Source organism: Carcharodon carcharias, chromosome 2 (genome assembly GCF_017639515.1).
Source record: "Carcharodon carcharias isolate sCarCar2 chromosome 2, sCarCar2.pri, whole genome shotgun sequence".
In the NCBI taxonomy this organism is placed as follows: domain Eukaryota; kingdom Metazoa; phylum Chordata; class Chondrichthyes; order Lamniformes; family Lamnidae; genus Carcharodon; species Carcharodon carcharias.
In genome coordinates this window covers 54,904,139-54,921,410 of record NC_054468.1, presented here as the reverse complement: position 1 = coordinate 54,921,410, position 17,272 = coordinate 54,904,139, and the positions used below count along the sequence as shown (strand labels likewise).

Sequence of the window (17,272 nt, the reverse complement as noted above, 5' to 3'; positions counted from 1 at the left end):
ATTTACATCAACTATTTCAGCACTCTGGATGGAGGCATCCTTTTATGAATGGCAAAATTGTGATCTTTCAGTTTAAGGTTTTTATATGGAATGGCATACAGTATGAAACTTAGAGCACTGGGTGTTGTGAATGGGAAGACTCTAAATGAAATTATTAAGGAAATCTATTGACTAATCCAGTGATGTGTAAGAAATATATCACTCATGGCAGACCTAGATTTTTATAAGGATGTCCGTCCTGACAGAGGTAAGTGCTTTTCCTATATGCACTGGGGGTAATTTTGTAAGCTGCCCTATTTACATTTGTGAAAAACTACAGTTAAGGATGCTAAATGGTATATTTGTTAAAAGATGGTAAAATCAAAATATTTCAAAAGCACATATTTTAACTGGTTTGATATAAAATTTAACTTAGAACTCATCCTTTATGGGGGTACTCAGTATCCAGAGCCCTTCAAAGATGAACATTCATGAGCTATTTTCACAAAATGTTAAATTATAGACAGCTGTTTTACATCAATTCAGTAAAATATATTTTGTCCCTAAAATAAATTCAGTCTCTAATAATTTTAAAGCTTTCATTTTCACATTTTTGTGTTCTCTATCTTATAGTGCAAGTCATGTGAATATTGCAAGGTATATTTGTCATCCACATAATTGTGGTTAATTTGCGCTTTGTAAAATGTAATGATTGGGCTTTTAATTTTGAATGGGGAGCAGGTTGCTATTTAAAGAGCTGACATTAGTTTTCTTCTAAGAGAATTGGAATGATATGGGTTTCATTAAAAGAATACACCTTAGTTAAAATTAACTGCACTTTGGGATATAGTACTAAAGTGTGTTTAATTCATAAAGCATAGATCTATCACAAAATAAAACTGCAGTCGAACTGCAAATATTTTCATAGAACTTCATTTACTTATGCAGCATTTCATTTAATTTTCCTAGTGAATAAAACTACTTTTTTTTAAAGGAGAAAAACAAGGACCTTCTGTTAAACGGTGCTTAATATATTGGTAACAATTATGCATTGATCAAATATATGAATAAGTACATTTGCTGTTACAAATCTAGTTCTAACTCCCAAACAACAGTTTTCTGTAGGCAGGCTGTCTCCTGAGTGTTATTGACTAGAAATCTACTTGACAGCTGTCAATTTACTAGCTGCAAAGGAAACAATAAAAAGGGTTAAATCTTACATTTTGCATGCTTGACAGTTGAAAAATTTGGCTGTTTGCTACCATCCAAATGCTTTTGACTTGCAGTATAGAGATATCCCTTCAAGCCATATTTTTTAACAGTATGTTCTTGGTATAAAAATGTTTTTACAGAAAATGAAGCTGAAATATGGCTCTGGTTAATAAATATGTATATAGGGAAATACAACCTTGTTTGCAGCTTTAATGTGAACTATTTATAAAGTAAATTTGGTTTGACATGTTAGTGGATAGTGATGCAGCCCAGTGCACATTTGTCAAATTTCATCAGTAATATATTCTGCATTGATCTTGAGAGGGAGGCATTGAAATGTATACCAATTCATTGAAATAGCCTCCTGCGGTTTAAAAGAATACAGCAACACTGGCTTTCTTTTGTGTGTCGTGCGTATTATGGAGTTGGTATGCATGTATTATAATTAATGAATTTCCGTGCACACTTTTGATGTAGCTGTCATTATTATTGTGTTCTGTAGCAGTATCTGTCAAAGCAGAGATGAGATGGTGAATGAGAAACCCCTTAATAATCTGATCTCTTCCAAATTGAAGCACATGTCTTGCACTGAAATGTTTGGAAACAGAAATATAGGCTGGCAATTCTTTTCATATTTGGACTCTGAATTTCCTGTCTAAACTGAAAATAAGTATTTGCTCAGCAGCTCTAGGAATGATTAGCTAGATCATCACTGGATGAGTTATAGTGCCAATTGGTGAAATCTGTTCATCTTCATCCATTAATGGATTGCAAAATACTTGATGTTTAAAAATTAATGAGTTGATTATTCCCAGTTGGCTTTCCTTTAGCGATAATGCTATGCACAACTTTCTTCAAGATCTGTAAACAGGTGAATTTTATGTTGTCCTCCCTGATGGTTAAGCCATCTCGAGTATCTAGGATGCCATCCAAAGTTTAAATATTTCATCCAGAAAAACTGGTACAGTGCTTCAACTGGAAGAGCTGAGAGCATTAAAAGGATTTCTCTCTCACAGCTCATGTCCTAAGCTAATGGCTGCTGCAGTGCTAAAGAATAGCTTGTCTCAATTTCATTGTTCCATGCACTTGCAGGCATTAAGTGCCAAAGTTGATCTGCAGTTGTTAGTTGCTTTTACATTAGACAATAAATGGCAATTTTCTCTGTGCGCTATGGATAGTAAAATCATGTTTACAATTTTGTTGCGCAGAAATGCAATATGCTAACCTGGAGAATATTTCATTTTTTGCCCTTTTCTGCAAAAAACTCAGTTGGCTTGTTATTGTTTTGATTTTTTTTGCTGTATTTATGTAATAGAGTAAACAAACTGTAAGATGACTGAACTTCAGAAAGTTTAAATTTAAAAACTGGTGCTTAAAGCAGGCAATTTATAATGATCGAAATACCATTGGGAGTGGTATAATAGGACACTTTCTGGATTTTGTTTTGATGTTTTATGTAGAGTAGTGATAGCTGATGCAGTTGAAATTCAGTTTAATATGGTGCATAAGTCACAAGAATAAAATTATTTAGGATTCTGTTTAAGGTTTTAAGATGCATCAGTAATTTGGATTCCTGATTACAGATAGAATGCAATTTCAGCCTTCTGTTTGACACTGAGCTGAGCCTCTGACTCTACATTTTCTCCATCGCAGGAACCATCTACTTTCATCTCTGTGATATCAGGCAGGTGGTGGCATAGTGATAATGTCACTGGACTAATATTCCAGGTCAATGCTCTGAGGACCCAGGTTTGAATCCTGCCATGGCAGATGGCGAAATTTGAATTCAATAAAAACCTGAAATTAAACCTGGACCATAAAACCATTTTTGATTGTCGTCAAAAACCCATCTGGTTCACTAATGTCCTTACCTGGTCTGTGACTCCAGATTGTGAATGAATATTGAATAATGTATGAATCATGTTTAAATCCCCCCAAACCACTTTTCTCCAACCTTAAAACCCTTCAAAAACTCTGCACTCTAAACCCATTCATTTCACCCTGCTACTGAGTGCAATGCCTTCAGCCTTTGAAGCTCTGAAATTCCTTCTCTAAATTGACCTACCTCTTGTTAAGACCGTGTACCTCTTTGACCAAGCTTTTAGTTATCTCTCTTAATATCTCTTTTGATAGCTCAGTTGACAAAGAATGCTCAAAATTGCTAACAAGAACTGACTTGAGACGTGTTCAGAATTGGTTGAAAGGACTGTGATGTATCAGCTTGTGATTTTATCAATTTAATAAGATTTCACAGCTGGTCAGATAGGTACACACAATGGAATCCTGGCCCACAACAGTTTAAATCAATTTTCCTGTTAATTTGTATGTATTTCAAACTGCTGCTACTAACCAGTGTTGGTATTCTGAACCAATAACGTATTTTCTGCATTATAGTAGTGACCATTCTTCAAAAAGTATTTCATTGCAAAGCATTTTAGGATGTCCAGTGATCATGAAATGCTACATAAATGCAAGTCTTTCTTTGTTCCTTTGGCCAAGAGGTAACTGTACTGTGAACAGTTCTTTCTAAGCATCTAGGGCCACAAATTTCAAACCGGGAAAACCAGTAAATAAAATGCATAAATGCAAATATGGCTGACTTGTCAGAGTTTTGAGGGCTGGCTTCCATGGGCTTGGAGGCCAATGTTGATGCATCCCTGATGTACAGCAATGCATTAGGAGATACACGTTTACAAATGTGCAAGACTTTTAATATTTCTGTGCTGTAGTATTATGTTCCTGTATATTACAACACAAGATTTGATGATTAGATTAATGTCAGCAAGTTAGGCCTCTCTAGTGGATTAGTGTATCATACTGTTCAGAGAGAGTGCAGCATCTGACTTGATAAAGGGAGCCAGTTCTTGTCGAGCAGAAGAAGCAGTGGACAGCTGAATGTGGATTTGTTTTAAGCAATATCTGGAATCCTTGTCCGCTAGAATGTCTTTCCTTTCGGCATCGGGGATGTTAAATATGGGCTGTGGTGTGCTGCCTCACAGAAATTCAGATTGGAGCAAATAGGTTGGTTTCATTGATCTATTTGTGTACTGTGATGGGCTTTGAAAGTTCTCAGTCATGAATTAGCTTTTACTATCTGTTTAGAAAAGGAATTATATATGTTTAGGAATACCAAGGAGAAAATTTGTGCAATTATTTCAAATTATGCAAAAAATTGAATATTCGCTGCGGCTATCAAGAGCTTCTTGGTGATTGCTTTAAAACGTTTTGGAAGAAACTCGCAGGAAAAGAAAAGGATGTGAACCACATTACATTGTATATGGATAACTTACTTTAGACATAATGTTTGTGTGCCTATAAAGCCTTGGTTTTTAAAATTTTCTCAATAATAAAGCTATTTGGACTTTTTTGTCTTTCTATAGTTAAAGGACACTATGAAGGTACAAACTTCTTTTTAGAAATCTGAGCTCCATTTTTTAATATTTTGTGCCTGTGCTTTTTAGCATTTGATGTATCAATAATTTTTTTAGAATTTTTTTCAAGATTTGGGCGAGACAAATAGAACTCTGTAAAAAAAATTAGCAAGTGTTATCTAAATATTTTGGCTCCAAAATTCATCTGGGCCATTTATGCCAGTGTTGTGCCTATCGGCTGGCTTTTGCCAATTGTTCTCCAGTGCTGACCCCATTGTAATTTGTGGGATCAACTCACCTGCATATACTTTTGGTGGTTCATTATTGCAAATCCTATGTAATATGAGAGCTTTGCACAGGGAAAGATTGGAAATTATCAGTGTAGCCTTTAAATAAAAACGAGTGGCTGTAGCCTGGAGCAGCAGTAGAAAAGTAGTAAACTCTTTGCTGGACTGAATTCACTGTCAAATAGTTTAGAGGGGTCATGTGATTTTTGTGCTTTTTAAAGCACGTTTTCAAGTGAAAATTCTAGCAGAACGGCTCTAAGAGTGGAACAGAGAATCATATAAGTGAAAAGAGAAGGGCTTAAAGTTTCAAAGAGTAACTTGCAAAATCAGGAGAATGACCTAGAGGAAAGAGAAAAGAGCGAAGAGTGAGCACCGGCAGCCAGCGCAGCATCAGATGATGAGGCATCAAAATGCTATTTAATCATTTTTCTGATGGGGTGCAGGTTTTGTTGGAAACCCTGTTCAGTGAAGTCTTTATCTCTAGGTCCATCTGGCTGTTCAGCAGGACATAAAGATCCCACTACACTCATGAACAGCGGGGAGTTCTCCCAGTGCCTTGGCCAATAACCACCTCTCAGCCAACATCATAACTGGTTGTTCATTTTATTGGTGTTTTTTGGCTCTTGTTGTGAGAAACTTTGGTCCAGCAGTTTGGCTTTATCACAGCACGGCACTCTAAAACTAATTTGTTAGTTGTGAAATGTTTTGAGGCTTTCTGAGAATGCAAAAAAGGTGCTTTATAAATATAAGTTAGGTCCTCCACTCCCTGGTTCATTACTGTTGGTGCTGATAGGAATTTGATACCGTCCACATGTAATGTGGCAAACACCAGTATTAAGATAAAAGCAAAAAACTGCGGATGCTGGAAATCCAAAACAAAAATATCTGGAAAAACTCAGCAGGTCTGACAGCATCTGCGGAGAGGAACACAGTTAACGTTTCGAGTCCGTATGACTCTTCACCAGAAGTAAGGAAAAACAGAAGGGAGGTGAAATATAAGCTGGTTTAAGCGGGGGTGGGACAAGTAGAGCTGGATAGAGGGCCAGTGATAGGTAGAGGCAAAGAAGGGATTGCCAAAGATGTCATAGACAAAAGGACAACGAAATGATATTAGCTAAGAAATGTGCTAATAGGTGACATTAAGGGTAGAAAGCAGGACAAGCAAGGTACAGATAGCCCTAATGGGGGTGTGGTGGGGGTAAGGAATCGAAATACGCTAAAAGGTAGAGATAAAACAATGGATGGAAATACATTTAAAATTAATGGAAATAGGTGAGAAAAGAAAAATATAAATAAATTATTGGAAAAAGGGGTATCGGAAAGGAGGGATGGAGGAGAGAGTTCATGATCTAAAGTTGTTGAACTCAATATTCAGTCCAGAAGGCTGTAAAGTGCCTAGTTGGAAGATGAGGTGCTGTTCCTCCAGTTTGCATTGAGCTTCACTGGGACATTGCAGCAGGCCAAGGACAGACATGTGGGCATGAGAGCAGGGTGGAGTGTTGTAATGGCAAGCGACAGGGAGGTCTGGGTCATGCTTGCGGACAGACCGAAGGTGTATTAAGACTTGGTGCTACCTTTTGGTGAACTAGAATCAATTGCAGATTATAATACTTAGCTTCCCAAGCCATAGGTTATGACCAATGGGGTCACGAGATGAGAATTTGGTGTTGCAAGCTCCAAGACATCAATGAGCCAATTGGACGGTACAAATTTTATATTAAACTGAAATTCCTTGCACACCTGTCTTTTTCTTCAATACATCAATACAAAAATATTCTTAAGGAATAATATTTTTGCTCCTGACTTTTTATGACTATATTAAAGGTTATATTAAATTTTCCATTTCATTACAAAGTTACTGTAATTTCACAAATATATTTATGTTTGAACTGACAGGCTTTAAGTCAATGTTGGGAGTTTGTGTCATCTTTTGATAAAAGTTATGAAATGTATGCAAACTTTAACAATATTGCATACTGCTCTTTCTTCAATCCTTCTCGTTTCCCATCTATAAAAGAAAAAGCTCTTGGGAATTGTTTTATTGTTGGAATAATTTACATGTGGGAAGAATTTTCTGCCTGTTGGGCGGATGGCGTGGGAGTGGGCACGGACGACCCGATCGCCACCCACGATTGGGTCCACGCTGCCATTTTACATGGGCGGGCTAATTAAGGCCTGCCCAGCGTGATTCGCAAATCCTGAGGACAGCAGGAATGGGCGGGCGGCAGCTGGACTGCAATGACCACTGGGTCCAATGGCTTCTCGGTGGCCTGTTTTAAAAAAAACTCCTGCAGCCTTTCAAAGGTTGTGAATCATGGCCAGTGGAAGGGCTTCCCAGAGCGCTGCTGCTGAGGCTAGGCAGGAGGGTAGGACAGCGGGGGGCACCATGCCTCTTATTTTTCTGATGACTGCGTTGTTGCCCTCCTCGAGGAGGTGGTAACATGGCAGGAGGTGCTCGTACCCCAGGACGGGAGGAGGAGGTCACCCCCCCACATGACCAAACCTACCTGGGAGGAAGTGGCGGAGATCGTGAGCCCCCAATATGTGGTGTGACGCTCCTGGCTCCAGTGTCGCAAGCGCTTCAATGACCTGTTGCACTTGGGAAGGGTGAGTACCATGTTGGCATTGGTCACTTAACCCAGAAGGTAGGCTTTTCCACCAGGCGTCCCTCCCAACCAAGTCTGAGCGTAGTGACAGCATTGAATCATTGGCTACATGTGCCCTTTGCTGGGTGGGCCAGCGGATATTACCCGAGGTCACCCTGAGAGGGTGGTGAAGAGATGGGTTCTGCACCCGCAGCATGTGGTACGCTGAGACCCACATTACTGTTTTGGGGGCAACCTGGAGGAGCTGCACCTAGGTGCAGTGCTGGAACTCCAGGACATGTCCAAGTCAGGGTGGTGACATGCCTGGGAGGGGCACCGATTGATCTGCTGTCTTCTGCGCTCCACGTGCTTATGCCTCCTTGCAATGTAAGGTTAGACAGTGTGGTGCCAAATGTAGGCAGCATGTGGCCAAGGGGGTGGGAGTGGGGCTGGGGTGGGTGGGGGGGTGGTGTGGAGGGACAGGCCTAGCATCTTTGTGTGAGTGTTCGGCAGCAGCAGGGTGAGGAGGCACTGGAGCCCTGATATGTCCCACTCTGGATGGGGTGGACCGTCTACGAAGAGAGTCCAGGTACAAGTTGCACTAATCAATGCTCTTCTCTCCTTTTCAGGAGAAGAATGCTCATAATGCAGCCGAGCAGATGAGGACTGGTGGCAGGCCGGCACAGGTGGCGATTCTCAGCCACTTTGAGCAGGAGGCCCTAGATTTGGAGAGGCGTCATGTGCCCAGGTCCACCGGTGTCGGTGAGGCTGGGGTGCCATGGGCAGGAATGTTTGCCCAGCAGTGAGGTTAGCATTGTTCTCCCAGCAGCCTTGGCCGTGCTGGTTGTTCTGTGATTGAAGTTTGCGACGTGGCTTGACTATTGACTCATGGAAGGTTGAGCGCATAATGATCCAGGGGACAGGGATGCACATTGACATTGTCTCCACATTAACTCATCCAATTGTTCTTCCTTTCAGCATCAGCGGAGCAGGGCCAGGAGGAGGAGCTGCAGAGGCCCCTCTCACACCTGAGGGCCCTGACGTCTCACCAGCGTCAACACCATCTCTGCAAGGCAGGCACCAGCGCAGATACCTGCACCTTGGTGGGAATTCGAACTTCGGCTAGTGTCCCAGGGCACAGGGTGAGGGCACTTCATGGTCGCTGGAGGAGCTGGTAGAGACAGAGAGTGCCATGACGCCAGCAGTCGGAGGACTGCAGGAGACCAGGCACATGCTCAGACAGTGCCTGATGATGTGCCTCTGGAGTTGTCCGCGACACAGCAAATGCACGAAATGCTGCCAGGTGTGCGGGAGCATCTGGTAGAGATACCCGAGGCTATGCTTGACATTGGTGTTCATGGTGGAGGAGTCTACGTCGACTGTTGCCGATGCAATGAGCCTCATGGCCGAGCGCCATTCGTCCTCCATAGAGAGAGTGGCAACTTTCGTGGAGAGGCTCCTCCAGGAGACCAATCAGGACTACCTGAGGTTGTGCTTGGACCTGCAAGCACTCACATCGGCATTGACCTCAGCTGGTCGGTGCAAGTATGGAAGATGGTGTGGGCACCAAGTTTCCCAGCTTGGTGCCCATCCATCCACAGTGAGCAGGGAGGTCCGAAGTGACCTCACGGCGCTGCAACTGCCTGACGTCTCTGTGGGCTCCTCTCAGGGCGCTCCGGATGATGGCAGCAGATCCTCCACTCCTCTGCCATTGACCATTGCATCCGATGAGGCTGCGACTGGGGAGATGTCAGTTGTGGAACTGGCAGCTCCCTCCCAGCCGGGGCCATCACAGGCTCCATGGGCCAGAGGACGACCACCAAGGTCATCGAGGCCAACAGGAGAGCAGAGTGAGCAGGCTGGCTCAGATGCCACTTCCAGCAAGACAGCAGCATCAATACATAGCAGCCGAAAATGTAAATATAAGGCACCTTAGGCACACCACGGGTTTATCACTAGTGCTTTTGTGTTGGCCCGCAATGAGGTCTTTATGAGTTGGTGTGATTTTTAACATCTTTGTCATTTTGTTTTCTTAAGTTCCTTGTGCCTGTGCCTCTCCTCCCAAAGGTGGCTCCTCTGGAGGCTGAATGTGCACTCCTGGTCTCCTCCCAGTTCTCGCCCTCCCTTCTTCTTCAGAGGAGGTGCCTCCAGTGGAGAGATCAACTCCCATTCCCAGGCTAAGGGGAGGCTTCCTGAAACCTGCAGGCCCAAAAAAGATTCCTCACTGCAGAGTGTTGACCTGAAGGTTGTGAGCCCAGTCCAAACAGCTGGTATGCGTTTTGAGGTATTGCAGATCACACAAGTATCAGTAACTTTAAAAAATCAATATTTGACAGTGCACACTCGTGACCCCACTAAGCCCTCTTATTGTGCAAGTGGATGAATGTGTCCTACCCGCCTGCCTGTTGCACCCATGCGCCGGCTCAAAGATCGCATGGGCACCGGAAAATTGCCATCAATTGATGCCTCAAGGGCCTTAAGTGGCCCATTAATTAATGGTAGGCCCGCATCGGAGATCATCGTGTGCCTGCCCAGCGAAATATCGCGATGGCGCGTGGTGACATTGGGACGCTCGCCTGACGTCACTGCATGTCATTTTACGTGTCGGCATGCAGGTCCCGCTCCCGCATGACAATGGGAAAATTCTGCCCATAGATTTTACTACTGAGGGGATCTGTCAATATAGCTTTTGAGATACTTTGCATATTAATCAACAGACTTTTTTTAATATCAAACCTGCTTTTTTATCCTTACTAATTGACCATTACTGGCCTTTTTGATTTTTTTCATAGTGGAAAGATGCATGAGTGTAATGCAGTCAGGAACTCAAATGGTCAAGCTAAAAAGTGGGAGCAAAGGCTTGGTTCGCCTTTTCTACCTGGATGAACACAGGACATGCATTAGGTGGCGTCCATCAAGGAAAAACGAAAAGGCAAAAAGTAAGAATTTTCACTCCTGCTTTCCAATTACTTTGGATTAAAATACATGAGCAAACATGCAACTAAATACCATGGGGGTGAATTTTACAGCCTCCCACCAGCTGTGTTTTCGGCAGGAAGCCTTCCTACCCACCCACACTCGACCCTTTCCCTTAATACAATGGGTGGGTGAGGTTCCCATTAGGCCACCTGCCTTTAGGCCTATTGATGCCCTTAACTGCCCAATTAAGGGCCTCATTCCACATCCCTGCTGGTCAGTGGAAGGAGGATGAGTGTGGGAAGCCTGCTTTTTCACCATTTGAGGTGAAAAGGTGGGAAGGAAGGGGGGTTACGCCCTTCGGGGGGGTGCCCTGTGTGCATCAGGGGCCAGGCCCCAAGGTGGTACACCAACTTTGTGCCCTGCCTCCCCAGCCTTCCAAACCTGACATCCTATCCCTCCATCCCATACAACAGCACCCATTCCCTCCCCATCCAAAAAGCCTGCAGTTGCCTCACTCTGGTATCCCTGCTGTTGTCTTCATGGAACTTCTTGCAGTCCCAAAAGTGCCCACTACTGTCTGGCACTGTTGGGACTGCAAGAGCTGCTGGCCAAACCGATTGGCTGGCAGCTCTCATGGATGGGACTTCCTTCCACTGAAGAGCAAAAGTCTCACTCTTGGCTTGTTAACACTACCTGCTCTGTTATACTTTTAAAGCCAACTGCAAACTACAGTGGTTGGCAAGCAACAAGACCCCTGATAAAATTCACCTCATGCCTTTTAAATATTTGGAAAAAAATATAGATTTTCATGTTATTTGCAAACCTAATATCAAAATTCATTCAGTGAACTGAAAAAGTGCCAATGACTGAATAATTTGCATTGTAAAATCTGTAGCATACATGAGCTTTTTTAAAAATTCATTCATGGGCCGTGGGCATTGCTGACTAGGCAAGCATTTATTGCCCATCCCTAACTGACCTTGAGAAGGTGGTGGTGAGCTGCCTTGAACCGCTGCAGTCCATGTGGTGTAGGTACAACCACAGTGCTGTTAGGCAAGGGAGTTCCAGGATCTTGACCCAGTGACAGTGAAGGAATGGCGATATATTTCCAAGTCAAAGCAGTGTGTGGCTTGGAAGGGAACTTCCAGACGGTATTGTTTCCATCTGTTGCCTTTGTCCTGCTAGATGGTAGCGGTTATGGGATTGAAAGGTGCTGCCTGTGGAGCTTTGGTGAGTTTCTGCAATGCATCTTGTAGATGGCACACAATGCTGCCACTGAAAGATGAGATACCACTGTGCATCAGTGGTGGAGGGAGTGAATATTTGTGGATGGGGTGCCAATCAAGTGGGCAGCTTTGTCCTGGATGGTGTCAAGTTTCTTGAGTGTTGTTGGATCTGCACTCATCCAGACAAGTGGAGAGTATTCCATCACACTCCTGACTTGTGCCTTGTAGATGGTGGACAGACTTTGGGGAGTCAGGAGGTGAGTTACTCACCACAGGATTCCTAGCTCTTGTAGCCACAGTATTTATATGGTTAGTCCAGTTCAGTTTCTGGTCATTGGTAAACCCCAGGATGTTGATAGTGAGGGATTCAGCCATTGAATGTCATGGGGCGATGATTAGATTCTCTCTTGTTGGAGATTGTCATTGCTTGGCAGAATGTTACTTGCCACTTGTCAGCTCAAGCCTGGATATTGTTCAGGTCTTGCTGCATTTGGACATGGACTGCGTCAGCATCCAAGGAGTTGCAAATGGTGCCGATCATTGTGCAATTATCAGCGAACATTCAGCTTTTGACATTGAACTTGACCATTAAAGTAGAAGAAATGCAAAACAAGGAAAAGTGATGTATTCTAGAAGAGCACAACTTCTGTACTGCCTGGAAAAAGTCCAAGTTTAACTGGTCTTAAAAATTAAATTATTGCATCTTAGCTTTGTTTTTTCCCTTACAATGTCCATACCATGTTCAAATTAAAAACCAAGTTAAAATAAATGGTGAAAATTGTAAAATAAATGAGCAGATTGTGAAAACCAGTGTTGTACATTTACATGATTTGCAACTTTTTTTTCTTGCCCTCAGTTACCATTGACTCCGTTTGTAAAGTTATAGAAGGGAGCCTTCATCGGCATGCTGAAGGGAGCTTTGATCCTAGCTGCTGCTTCAGTGTTTACCATGGCAGTCATATGGAGGCATTGGATTTGGTAACATCCAACTGTGAGGATGCACGCACTTGGATAACTGGATTAAAATACCTAATGGCTGGAATCAAAGATGAAGATTCACTTGCGAAAAGACAGAGAATTCATGATCAATATCCTTTGCAGTAATTGATACAAACCAGTTTTCATCTCATCTCATTAAGTGAATGGATTAAATCTTTCGAGTCCACAAATCACAAGTTTATTTTCTCAGCTTTCAATGGTAGATTTGCATTCGTAACCTCAAGGCTACAAGTCAGGTACCATAATGATTTCATTTTCATGTCCATACCATATTGTTTACATGTACTTAAAATGCCTCACAATAATTTTCACCACCCAAAATTTGTTGCATTGCTAATATAATTCTTTAGCGCATTTTGTTTTATCACAACAATAAGCAACGTTCAAAACTCGATGGTCTTATCAATTTTACTGTTACTGTAGGCATGTGGACAGTGGTGCATACAAATATTGGAATAATTTTCAGCAAACCTGAATGCACTGCTCAATACGTACTGCTATTTAATTTTTCCTTAATACCCTTTTTAAATGGATAAAACAGACCTTTGAAGAAGCTGACAGGAATGGAGATGGCTTACTGTGCATTGAAGAAATCTATCAACTGATGCATAAACTAAACGTGAATCTACCTCGCAGGAAAATCAGGCAGATGTTTCAGGTTAGTTGCCTCCTCGGAGCTGATCATAACTGATTAAAGCTGGTCAATATGATTTGTTTTGCTGATTCCTTTACTTCACTCCCTTAAAATTAAGTAATTATTCCACTGAAATGGTGCAGGATGTTTGAATATAAATTTACTAGTAATTTTCTGTCTCTTTTATCATTCTTATGGAAATACTAATCTATGGAATATTTACCTGCTTAAAAAGATTATAAAAACATATTTTTCTCACAGGCTTCAAAAATGTGCCGAGATATATCCACAGCCAAGGAACAGCCTGTATATTATAAGTGATAAATGGCACCTAAGGTGTCATCCTGGAAACCAGGGGCAGAATTTTTGCCCTGATATAGAGGCGAGAATGGAAGCAGGCAGACATGTAATTTGGCGTCACTGGCTGACAAGCCAGTTTGCTGGTACTATCCTGTCTCCCGGCCGTTTGCCGGAGGCTAAATCTGGGTGGAAGGAAAAGGGTAATTAAGGCGAATTGTCAGAGGCCGAGTAGAATTTTCCAGTTGGTCTGTGGGCCTTGATGACGTCAGGAACAGGTCAACTGTCTGGAGGCAGCCACCCAGCAGCAGACCAGGGAACCAGCACTCCAGGCAGGTTCGAAGACCTCCCTGCTTACTTGGTCACAGCTGTGGAGGGGCTCCCCCTCCACAATGGTGACCCGGCAGCTGGGCCACAAACTGGAGGCATCTTCCCTCTTACCTGCACCGGCAGGCTACAGCTCTTTCAGTGCTGGAGAACCTCCTATTGCCCCTTCCGCTTTGACAGCTCACCTGCCATACTTAATCAGACAACAAGTACGCACTCTGGCCACTAAATGGCCAATTAAAGAAAAACACTGGGTTGCTGTTCCTGATAGTGTGGAATCAAGACCCCCATTTAGTCAGAATCCAAAAACAAAACCCTGCCCCAGGAGTCACTTATGGACAAAACCTTACCAATGGTAACAAGCAGTTAGTTAGCCTTTCATGATGGGTAAACAATAAAAAAAGCCTAGATACTAGCTGCCGTTGTCAAGGAGGACCTATTGTAAGGACGTGAGAGTCCCTTGTGTCTAATGTCACAGTGTCTAATATTAGATGTGATTCGGATTTTGGATGACATTTGCTAACTAATCCTCAGTGTGCTAAAAATTACACTGACAACTAATTTAAGACTGTCAGTCAGGCCCGCAGTGTGGCATATTTGCATGTACTCAAAGCTAAGTATATTAATAGACAGGGCCCTGTTATTTGCAGTTGTCTGACCTGTTTCTTTTTGTCCTTGGGAGGAGTGGACCTACTGCATGTTTCCAACATTTCATGTTTTTAACTTCAAATTTGCTGCATCTTTTCTCTCTTTCCGTTCTCCCTTTCATTCTCGTAATTTTTTTTTTCTTGAATAGATGTTTCACCATCTTAGCTATTTTATTATTCATTCTTTTCTTCCAATGCCTTTCATTACTTTATTGGATGATCTTTTGTAAAATATAATTGTTATTGTTTTGTGCAGTTTTAAGGTCATTGAGACCATTTATGTCCTTTCTTCAAGAATTATCAGTTATCTTTCCCCACATTTTTTCTACTGCACAGATTCTGCACAAACCTTATTCAAATGAGCAGAATATGTAGCCAAATCAGGTGACGTGAGAGTGACATCAAGGCAGCATTTGACTGAGTGCGGCATCAAGGAGCCCGAGCAAAACTGGAGTCAATGGGAATCAGGGGAAAACTCTCTGCTGGTTGGAGTCATACCTAGCACAAAGGAAGATGTTGGAGGTCAATCACCTCACTTCCAAGACATCATTGTAGGAGTTCCTCAGGGTAGTGCCCTAGGCCCAACCAGCTTCAGCTACTTCATCAATGACCTTCCTTCCATCAGAAGGTCAGAAGTGGGGATGCTTGCTGATGATTGCACAATGTTCAGCACCATTCGCGACTCTTCAGATACTGAAGCAGTTCATATCCAAATGCAGCAAGACTTGGATAATATCCAGGCTTGGGCTGACAAGTGGCAAGTAACATTTGTGCCACACAAGTGCCAGACAATGACCATCTAATGAATCTAACCATCACCCCTTGACATTCAATGGCATTACCATTGCTGAATCCCCCAGTATCAACATCCTGGGGGTTACCATTGACTAGAAATTGAACTTGACTAGCCATATAAATACTGTGGCTACAAGAGCAGGTCAGAGGCTAGGAATCCTATGGCAAGTAACTCACCACCTGACTCTCCAAAGCCTGCCCACCATCTACAAGACACAAGTCAGAAGTGTGATGGAATACTCTCCGCTTGCCTGGATGAGTGTAGCTCCCACAACACTGAAGAAGCTTGACAGCATCCAGGACAAAGCAGCCTGATTGATTGACATCCTTCCACAAACATGCATGCAAACAAACATGCACTCCATCCACCGCTGGCGCACAGTGGCAGCAGTGTGTGCCATCTACAAGATGCACGGCAGAAACTAACTAAGGCTCCTTAAGCAGCACCTTCCAAACCCACAACCACTACCTTATAGAAGGACAAGGGTAGTAGATAGATGGGAGCATCACCATCTGGAAATTCCCCTCCAAGCCACTCACCATTCTGACTTGGAAATATATCACCGTTCCTTCAGTGTTGCTGGATCAAAATCCTGGAACTCCCTCCCTAAAAGTACAGGATTGCAGCGGTTCAAGAAGGCAGCTCACCACCACCTTCTCGAGGGCAATTAGTGATGGCCAATAAAAACTGGCCAGTGATACCCACATCCCGTAAAATGAATTTTTAAAAAATTCTAGATTGAGTGTACTCATCAGAAATTAACAGTGTTGTACCTTGTATGTGTAATCTCAGTTTGTTTTATGTACAGATTCACTCACACTGTTTGCCAGCTAAAGCTGTTTCAAATGTAGAAAAACAAGGGACACAGGCTAGGGGAAAGGGAGAGGAGAACTTAACTGATGACCTTATTTTGCTGCTGGAATGCAGTTACGTTCTACCCCTCTGCATTAAGTCATCCACTGGAACAGGTTTTTCCTCTTGAGTGACGCAACTATTTAGACCACTGCTCTTTGTCTAGCTCCACTAAAGGTCACATCAGCATCAGAGGATAACTTTAATTTGCCAGAAGCCACCTTGCCTTGTGCTGTGGAAGCGACATATATACAAACATATGTACATTTGAAGCATCCACTTCTCTGTTCATTAATCTAGAGATTGTGATAGAGGCGATCCTGGAAACTATGTTCAAGCTGGGTACGGAGCACATACTCCACAAAATAATATGCATGTATAAAAATTAAAAATTACATTTTAAATATTGAATCATTTTATAATATGCAATGAGTTGTTGGGATTTCCAGAATCTCTTTTTTCCAATCTAAATTGAACTAAATTTTATTATGCTCCCATTATTCATTGTATATTATTAAAAACTGAACTTAATCTAAACCACCCCCCACCCCCACTGATGTTTCTTATCATCCTAAAATGAAATAATGAAAATGTGTTTGTAATTCAATAAGAGTTCAAATAGTTGAAGGACAGGAGGTTGATTTTAATCAGTCAGCAGACAGCCTAAGCCAGTAACTTAAATTCAATGGAATACATCAGTTTATGCTACCCTCCATAAATTGAGATAAAGCTTCAGTATATAATAAAAGATCAAACCTTGGGGGAAGGAAGACTTATTGCATGCATTTATGTATTTGTGCATAGATCTCAATTTAATAGGAGTCATGAATAAAGACCCTTTTCTATTGCTTTTATCATTTTTTCTTAACGTTATGCACTATCTCGAAACATCCATGAAAGAGAGGGAGTATTAAGGGAACCAGTGATGAGTTGAGTTTTTTTTCTAATATCTGTGTAGATTTACCTTGGCAAAATTACTTTTGGTAATGCATAACCTACAGTGGAATTTTCCCAATGAACTTTTTCTTTTTGACATTTTTTTAAATATATGATTGAAAGCCAAATAAAGAAACTGCTACTATTGAATTTTCTAAAGTGCCTTTGAGGTGAAAATGTATCTTCATCTGCTGGTACTGATTTA

At 42.1% G+C, this 17,272-nt stretch overlaps 1 protein-coding gene across 1 annotated transcript in view; it reads left to right on the top strand.

The window, feature by feature from the left end:
- The first annotated feature begins 231 nt into the window (after positions 1 to 231).
- The window catches only part of plch1 (phospholipase C, eta 1), a 91,093-nt gene continuing 74,052 nt past the window's right edge, over positions 232 to 17,272 (top strand). Inside the window, exons 1-4 of the mRNA XM_041205216.1 lie at positions 232 to 247; positions 10,227 to 10,373; positions 12,436 to 12,666; positions 13,106 to 13,236. Of these exons, the coding sequence (XP_041061150.1) occupies positions 10,238 to 10,373; positions 12,436 to 12,666; positions 13,106 to 13,236 (498 nt within the window). The 5' untranslated portion in view covers positions 232 to 247; positions 10,227 to 10,237. The remainder of the gene's footprint in view (positions 248 to 10,226; positions 10,374 to 12,435; positions 12,667 to 13,105; positions 13,237 to 17,272) is intronic.